The sequence below is a fragment of the Primulina eburnea genome, chromosome 11 (assembly GCF_022965805.1).
Source record: "Primulina eburnea isolate SZY01 chromosome 11, ASM2296580v1, whole genome shotgun sequence".
NCBI lineage: Eukaryota > Viridiplantae > Streptophyta > Magnoliopsida > Lamiales > Gesneriaceae > Primulina > Primulina eburnea.
Genome location: NC_133111.1, coordinates 39,345,720 through 39,355,165, shown reverse-complemented (window position 1 = coordinate 39,355,165; position 9,446 = coordinate 39,345,720). Strand labels below are relative to the sequence as shown.

The window sequence follows — 9,446 nt, the reverse complement described above, 5'->3', positions numbered from 1 at the left end:
TAACGAATATATATATGTTATATGGTTAATTATTTTATTAAATTTTATAATTAAAAATTATATGTATTGCTTGTAAAATCAATTATCAATCAAAACTTTGAATACGTAATTCATGAAAAAATATTTAATGAGCAATAAATTACTCTAAGTTATTTTCTGTTGTAAAAATAATATATGATATAATATTTATAATAAATATAATTATAATGATCATTAATTAGCATTTGTCAAACTATTAAATTTTTACATATGTTATTTAATATATTTATCTAATTATTTTGAAATCAAACTAATTAATTCAATAGATACAAAAATAACATTTTTTAATAAGAATTTATTTTTTTTTTGTTATATTTCAAATTTTAATGATGAAAATCCTATCAATAGTTTAAAATCTATATTTAATAATTATTATATGAGTTTATTTGATATTTATCATATAATTAGTATTTGTCAAACTATTAAATTTTTACATATGTTATTTAATATATTTATTTAATTATTTTGAAATCAAACTAATTAATTCAATAGATACAAAAATAACATTTTTTAATAAGAGTTTATTTTTTTGTTATATTTCAAATTTTAATGATGAAAATCCTATCAATAGTTTAAAATCTATATTTAATAATTATTATATGAGTTTATTTGATATTTATCATATAATCTCATTTGAATGTGTATTTTTTTTTTTGACTTATGTTGATTTATTTATTATTTTAAAATTTATTTAACAATAAATTAATAGTCATCAATGTTAGTCTACGAAATATCGATATATAGAATTTATTATCCGTGATATAGAATTGTAAAAATAAAAAGTAAAAAAATTCTTTAAGATGTTAAATTAAATATTATAAGTTATATTTTACTACTAATATTACTATTTCATTTGTTTTAATATTATTTTTATTCGTTAGTCACAATGATTTTAAATGGATAATTATTTATCTTTTGAATACTTCACTTTTGTAGATTATGATTTAGACATTAATCAAATCCATAATTTGGTTGATTTTAAATAATTATGCTTTATACGTTGATGCTTGAATATATATTTTTTTTAAAAAAAATTGTTTCAATGCATTTTATTTTATATATTATGTTAATTACAATTTATTATATATCATAAAATCAACTGATTGAATTTTAATTTGAGAAATAATTTTGAAAGTAAATTATATAAATTTTTATGAATTGTCTAATATGATAATAAATTAAACACATAAATAATAAAATGATTCGAATTGTTTTTTATAAAATCAATTTTTTTAATTTTAATAATATAATTGATATTTAGTGCGTTGAACATGCATCATGCTAGTTTAAAAAAAAATGCATAAAACACTTCAGTACCAAGGGTCCCTTACTTTTACATCCAGATAAACAAACAAACTTATCAAAATAAATATACAAACAACGATTGTAAAATCCACCCTATTTCACACAATATAACCAAGAAAAACTTGGGGAAAAAACAATTTCAAGATGACAACACTGGTCAAATTATACAAATAATGCACAAAGATATAGACAAACATCATGTTGTTAAAACATCAGGAATACCAGCAGAATGAGTTCCAAGAACTCTGCCCCCCACATCTGGGAAATTTTCGTGTTCTGGTAAAGGATTGAGGCCGCCATCATTATCTACCTCCATCGGATACTTGAGTAGATGGCCTTGTAAATGCGTAAACTCATCACGCGTGTATCTATTCCAATTATCTTTAGCGACCCCGTTCACTATCTTTACACACTCTAAGCTCTGTGGTTCTTCAAAACATTTTTCTAGCTTACCAAGGTGTTCGGACCAAAGGGACATTCTATATCCATATATCTGCATATGTATTAGGATAACAATAGTTCATAAACAACAAAAAATGAGCCGAAGATCTATACCACACTTCAAAGTTCAAACACTGTGTCAATATGGTCAGGTAAAAATTACTTATTTGCGAGCATGCATCACATCAAAAACTTATACAGGAACGTTTTATACGACATCCATGTCCAAAAAGGAGCAAAAGGATTCTTGAAGTAATCAAAATTCAAACCTGGCCATGGGGATGCCGTTTCTTCTTTACCCAAGTGTGATGAGGTTGATATGCGCCCATTGCTATCTCCGTGTCTTTTGTGCCTGCCATCGATCTTTGATTGATATTGGCAGATCCTATTATGACATACTCGTCATCGACAATCATTCCCTTGGCATGCACGTAAATCATAAATCTCTGAAACTTGTGTGAGTCTGAAACCTGAGCAGAAGTCGGGGATACCAGATATTTTATTAGATAGCAATAAAAAGCCTCAGCTCAATACCATTTCACACGAAAAAGTAGGTGTACTTATCATATCCCTACGACATGTACCTGCCAAAGATTCCTACTATTAAAGTTAACAATTTAAGAAGCAATATTTTGTGAATTCATAAGCTAATTAAGTTGATGAATGATTAAACTCCAAAAACAATTTAAGTCATAGCTATTTGGTTGCATCAGAAAGGAGAGAATGAGAAATTATATTAAAGAATAGAAGAAAAGTAAACAAACAAAAAAAGCAAATACAAATACGGCAAACAAGAAAGAGATTACCAAAAAAACAAGATAATAAATGTAGATATGTAATGATCTAATCTAATATCTAAACCAATACTCCTATTACATAAATTAAATAATTGATGTTGCTGTTAAGATCGTTGACACACTAATAAATACATGCAACAATATTCTGGTTTCACAAATCCTTGTGCATGTTATCGGATACATCTCCATGGAACTCATCTTTCCTTCAGTTATTAATGCATCTCAGTTACAATCAATATTTCTCACACCAATAGCTTCTATTTCGGCACAATATTGTAATTCAATGCACACATGTGAGAACAGCAAAAATGTTTTATTTTCGACAACTAACCTTATCAGTGCCTCCATTCATCTGAGCAGTAGTATCTGAAATTTGTTCCCTGTTGCCAAGACAGTAGAAATTCAAATAGTCTTCAGGATATGCATCTAATTTCATGGACTTGATCTCCTCTGCAATAACTTTATACATCATCTCCATAGTTTGCGCCTATCAAATAAAAAGGTGTGTAAGTAAAACTTATAACCCACTCAATAAATGTGCCCATCAGATGACACAAGTGAAACAATCAGTATTTATCTCAAGGCATGACGATCTAGTGGATGATGCAGATGATAAAATTACAACCCAGTATCAAAACTAGAAAAGTTTTCTAATTGAATGGCCATACCAATTACGTTTACAGCAATTCTATTGATTAGAGTACAAAGAGTTTGGATAATGCACGAAGTGGGAGTAAAGTCATTGTTAATTTGTCTTTTGATTAGAGAGGGTTACGTTCATTGACTTCTACAAATCTCCATGACCAGGCCCTCCAATGATGAATAATATACAGTATCTTTGTGAAGTAAGTCAGGAAATTTCTGGTGGATTACCTGCCAATAAAGAATTTCTTGCATAACATTATCTTTAGGATTACCCTCTGGCCACATTGGAAGAACAACGTATACTGCAAATCGCTCCTGCGCTCTAATTTTGCTAGCAATTTTCAGTGCTAACTCCAGTGGGATCGGATGATCAGCACCTGCCATTTTTAGGAAAGGTGACTTTAGGTGCTGACATGATGGTCATTAAGCATAAAGGAAGTGGTCAGGAAAAAATGATATTTATCATCCAGATACCAGAAATAGACACCAGATGCGACAAGCAAGAAATTATCATCTTTACCTGCATTTTTGTATGACGGCCAAGCATACGATGAACCAAGAAAGTATTGATTTTCAATATAGATAAAATGCTGAGCAGATCTGATTGCCTGAATATATGCCGTCTGAATACTTTTGTCTATCACCAGACTTTTTGAGCAAACAAGGTTCTGCAAAGTGCCGTCATGGAAGATAAAGTGAAATGATAAAAATAGCAGCCATCTCAAGATGAAAACCAATAATCACTAAGGCAATGGTTATCAATTATAACCTGTTTCTGAGCTTCATCATAGAACTTGGGAAAGCCTCTGACAGACCCCGAATCTATGGATCGAAAGATCTGTACAAGTAAAGAAAGACTAAAATATTTTTCAAGAAATACGCTAAATAAAATAAATATTCCATGTAATGGTTCTGAACCTGTGTGTGCCAGTTTTCTGGTTCTTCTTCTTGGGACACATAAAGATTTGGATCATCATCTGGGAAAGATCTGTGAGTTCCATCTTTGGAAAAAGAAAAGGCAGGCGTGAGTATCCATGATATTCTCTCAATCTTTAACATAGCATCATCATGCCAATGGGTTATCTTTTTCTTAAGTAAACTAAATTCTCTCCACTTTGTTGTTTTTCTCCATCGCTGAGCAAAGTTTATAAGGACATCATATGCAGCAGGCCCATCAATTCTGCAATGCAAATCATGCCATGGCTGCCTTGGAGCCTTTATTCCTGCCTAAAAAATCCAATTTATGAATGAGAACAGAAATTGAAGCAAAATTGGAAGAATCCGTAAAAAGTTCACCACAAATAAATAGTCAGATGATAAGACTGAGGTACAACTAGAAATACTTAATAGACTACTAGAGCACCAATTTCTCAGGGTAAGGTAAACCATTAGAATCATGCCTCGTGATTAGTTGATAACTGATCACAACTTTTATCTCTCTCTCAGTTTTATGATGCCTTAAATAGTATAACAGTGTAGAGAGCCTGAAGAGTTTTCCCAATGTTCCAATAGGTATTAGGTATCATCAACTATAAACTATAACAGGCCATCAAGTGAACAGCTGTCAATAAAATATCATAGGCACTGGGTGGTGATAAAATCATCACACCGCATGAAACCAAGTAAAAGAGACGAATAATAGCTTTACCACGCACTAATCTCCAACCACCACATGCAATGTATTTGAAAAATAAAGAACAAATCATAATTATAAAAATTAATGGCATGCAACCAAAATCATATGATGAAACATTGAAAATTGCAACCAATACGAATTACAAACTCTTGGACACTGTAATAGATAGACTGGCAACCCCAGATGTATAGTGAAAAAGGTCAATAGATAAATGCTTAGTTTTTCTTTTGCTAGCTCAAATCACCACATACATGATGAAGGAATTGATTTTTTTTGTCTTGGTAATGAAAAGCAAAGCCCAGTAAAAAGCACACACAATCTTCATTCACATTATTTACGAACATGCATGATCACTAATAAGAAGTATTAAAAATTCAGTTAAGAGTAAACTAGTATAAAAACAAAAAGTGTGCAAGGGTTAAGTTCATACCGCAACCGTAGGCTGATGAAAATCATCCTGAAAAACTGTGTCATGATCATGGAATAATCGATGTTCCGGCGTATCATATCGACCATCACATAGATCAATACCACCTAAGAAGGCAGTAATTTTTCGATTATTGCCATGGGCCTGTGTATCAACCAGAACATATTTCTGATGATGCGTAAAAACAGTTCCGACGATCTGTAATGCAATTGCATGCAGAAGTCAATAACTTGAAAATCAAATGGAAAAGAGTGAGGCTGGACTTCTAGAAAAGAGGATGTTGGAAATGAGAAGATAAATTGGAGACGAAATATACAAGACCAACATTTTTGAAAGGATTAAAGGCCAAGTTATGGTGAAGCACCTCTTGAAGGAGACACAAATTAGCTTAGGTTAAATAACCTTCCCACATTTTACAATACGAAATTCTTCGTTTAATATAATAATCCTAAAGTAACCTTGCTGCATCAAAAATTCAAGACTGGTCCACATTTGTCTTCCCACCATGAAAACCTTCTTCCTATTTTCGGAAAAAAGCTAACAATCTATCTCTGTCATATGGAATGCCCTAAAAAGAAGTTACAACTTAATGAACAGATGCAATTATACAAGGCATCAACCTGTTGTTTCAGAAAGCTAAGTTTAGAGCTCCCATAGCGCGGTGACAGCACGCAAGTTACAGATGAATTCCGAAAAAACTTCTTGGTCTCCTCATCGTGAGTTTTCATCATGCCTTCCTGCACAAATGTCAACAAGGAGTAGCTAAAACCACAATTCACTCAATTCTGACTACCATGTTACAAGGACTTGAAAACAGGAGAAATACGTAATATGGATATGAAATAATTCAATATTTAGTGCTGGCTAGTCCCTGATAGCATAGTTTGCAGTGAATCAAGACTTATTTGAATGAGAAAACACATATTAAGGTAACACTAATATGAGCCCATCATATATACTAGAATTTCACCGAGAACAACAAAAAAAAGAATAAAGCACCATTTGACAAATGGCAAGTAATAACTCAGAAAATGAACATAAAAAACAGGTAGAAGTTACAGGGTTATTCAACATGGTTGAGATACGTTGGCCAAATTACCATATATTATGTCCATATTTTCCATGAACATCCTAAACACTACTTGCAGTCAACTTCATGGAATCTTCCATTTTCCATTTATGATACTAAATTTTCAGTGCGCTTCTACGAATTTTAAATCAGACAGCTCACAGGCTTCCAAGCTTTTCCTGGACTCCTTCAATTTGCTAAGTTGACCACACACCTTACACAACCCAAATTCCAAACTAAGCAATGTATGAACAAAGATTAACCTTTGAAACCACCAAAATTCAACCCATTACTCGCTCTCCAACATATCTTTCTCGTAAGACATCATAGTTGGTCTTACCGTGTTGATCAATAGTTTATCGTGCGAAGTCTTATCATCCCAAACCAATAATAGAATCCGGACTCCTTCTTGAGACTTATACTTCAACAATTCACCTAGTGTCAGGTCCCCGCCTCTCGGTAATGGTTTGGTTGGCTCCCTTATCAACTTGATTTTATGGAAAACGGACCACCCCACAATGTATATCAAGTGATGCGCCTCGGAGATTGCATGGCATATGTCCTCCCAACATCGGGCATGCTCCCGAACCAGCCTACTCTCTAACAGAATCTCAGGCATTTTTCCATCATCTTTATTATGAGCGTCTTGGTACAAAGTAACCGAGCTCCCTTTCCTAAGCGGGAAATAAGTGTTCCTAACCCCTTTATGCGATGGGTCACCCGCAATGCCATGATTATACAAGGGGTTTTTATTACAAGGAACGAATTTCATCTTAAGCCGCAGCGCAGTATCAGGCTTCGGTGGCTTACCGGAAGAAGAAATTACCGGAAACCAGTCCTCAATCACCTCGCCGGAAGCGATCTTCTCCGCCGGGATCAACACTTTTCCCACGGTGTCGGCCCCAAACGTATCATTATCCTTGACGCGGATATCCAGAAACGCCACTGGGTGAGCTAAGGGGATAAGAAAATGCTCGTTCCATGTGGGACGCTGGGAGTTTGGTATCACGCGCGTGCGGGCGAGTGTTGCCTGGGGAACGGAGACCGTGACATAAGGGTCACTAGTGATCATCTTGGGGCGGTGGTGCAGCTTCCGATCCCGTTGACGACTCCCACCACCGCTACCCTCGGAATCCGCAGCATTGGCGGAACGGCAAGCGTCGCAAGCAGTGAAGAAGCGGCGGAGGCGCTCAGAGACGATGTCCATGTTGGGCAGGCTACGCGCCTCGTATATATGCAGTTCCAAATCGCCATGTAAAAGCATGAGTTGCTCCTCCGCCATCGTCTACGCAAGAAAAATTGGTAAATCTCGAAACCAATTATAAGCACCGGGAAGATGAAATGGATAGTGCAGGAGTGTAGGAAGAGACAGATAATTGTTCGGGCTTAGTATCCGCCATTGGAGAACAAAGGGAGAAGGTAGGGAGAACAGGAACACCAGCTTCAGATTGCGAGTAGTTGCGAGTAGATAAATGTAAGATTAAAAGGCAAAATGTATTTTACTTTTGAGTTATTCGCATCAGACCCGGGCCCCTTCAAATTTAAAAAACGAACCGAAAAGTGTATGAATATTTTCCGTGCTACTTTGAACACGGTTAAAAACTTGTGTGAGACGATCTCACGAGCCATATTTCATATTTGTGATACAGATCTCTTATTTGGGTCATCCATGAACAAAAATTATTTTTTATGCTAAAAATATTATTTTTTATTGTGAATATGAGTATGGTTGACCTGTCTCACGCATGAGATCCACTCTTGAACAAGAGGAGTCAAACCCATCACATGGTTTTTGGCACTTGATCCGGTTTTTTGGTTTAATTTGGAAATATGGGGGAAAAAATAAGGATGTATTATTTTTTAAAAAAGATAAGAAATTTTAGGCAAACTTTTTTAAATATGTAAATATAGGACGGAACACATGTTATGCTAAAATTGACTGATAATTGCATGGTATAACATCAAATTATTTAATTTGTAAAGTAGTCTGGGTGTTGTATTGTTCACTTAGTAATGGAATTATTACTTTCGACAATTCACTCCAAATCATCATTGCGTATTTACTAATTATGGGGTCGATATTAGTTCTCAAAACTAAATGATTTCACAGGTGTCGTCTCTTAAATCAATATCTAATATATCATCTTTAACAACATTTATCCAAGTTTTCAATGGTCTACCTCTCGTTCTACTCCTTACATTAACATGTCAATATAAGATATGTCGGATTGAGTTCATGTTAGGTCTTCTCTTCACATGACCAAAACATGTTAGACATCTCTCTCCAATCTTATCCTCTGTGTGTTATACCTAAGTAGCTCATAATACTTTCTTTATTAATTCTATCCTTACAATTTTTGTCAGACATTCATTTTAACATATGCATCTCTACTACCAACATCTTATGCATATGTAAACATGTAGTGACCAACACTCCAAGCCATAAAGCATAGATGGACGAACAATAGTCTTATAAAATTTTAATTTTAATCTCGCAGATGTCATCCTCAGTTTTATCCACTCTACTTTAATCATATGATCTATATCATCTCTAATGTCCCTGGTATTTTGGATAATAGATCACAAATAGCAAAACTTCATACTCTGGGACTTTTCAGGTTTCAATCTCAATTAACCTACCCATTCGTCTAGATTCATTGCCAAAGTTATAACTAAATATTCTGTTTTTAGCAACTAATTCTAAAACTTTTACTCTTAAGTGCTCACGTCATCTATCTAATTTTTTATTTACATCTTCTTTAATTTCGTCTATGAAGATAATATTATCTGCAAACAACATACACCAAAGTAACTCATCCTGAATATGTCCATCAACTCATACATGACCAAAACAAAGAAATAAGGGCTTACAGCCGATCCTCGATGAAGTTCCACTACCACAAGAAGACAATTTCACTCTAAATAATTTCATTAATTTACAACACACATAATGACGGCCACAGGATTTTTAGTTATATGTGATCGAATACTTATAGTTTTATCGAAAGATGCAGATTGTTATTCCGTTATAACTTAAATATTTTAAACCTTAAAACAATCACGACATTATATTTTGACTACTTCTTC

General features: G+C 33.7%; 1 protein-coding gene across 1 annotated transcript; it reads right to left on the bottom strand.

Moving 5' to 3' along the window:
* Positions 1-1,330: 1,330 nt before the first annotated feature.
* LOC140805949 (phospholipase D delta-like) lies at positions 1,331-7,851 on the bottom strand. The gene is made up of 10 exons (XM_073162330.1): positions 6,700-7,851; positions 5,911-6,027; positions 5,294-5,488; positions 4,146-4,454; positions 3,997-4,065; positions 3,748-3,895; positions 3,456-3,604; positions 2,914-3,069; positions 2,055-2,255; positions 1,331-1,837 (listed from the first exon to the last, which is right to left on the bottom strand). Exons 1-10 carry the CDS (start codon positions 7,639-7,641, stop codon positions 1,541-1,543), a joined length of 2,583 nt encoding a protein of 860 aa, XP_073018431.1. The 5' UTR covers positions 7,642-7,851; the 3' UTR covers positions 1,331-1,540.
* Between the last annotated feature and the right edge of the window lie 1,595 nt (positions 7,852-9,446).

Coding starts and splice junctions, on each gene's coding strand:
- LOC140805949 (XM_073162330.1), bottom strand. CDS start 7,641: ATGGCGGAGGAGCAACTCATGCTTTTACATGGCGATTTGGAACTGCAT. Junction 6,028..6,699: donor ATAAACTATTGATCAACACG/GTAAGACCAACT, acceptor ACATTTGTGCAG/GAAGGCATGATGAAAACTCA. Junction 5,489..5,910: donor TTAGCTTTCTGAAACAACAG/GTTGATGCCTTG, acceptor ATTGCATTACAG/ATCGTCGGAACTGTTTTTAC.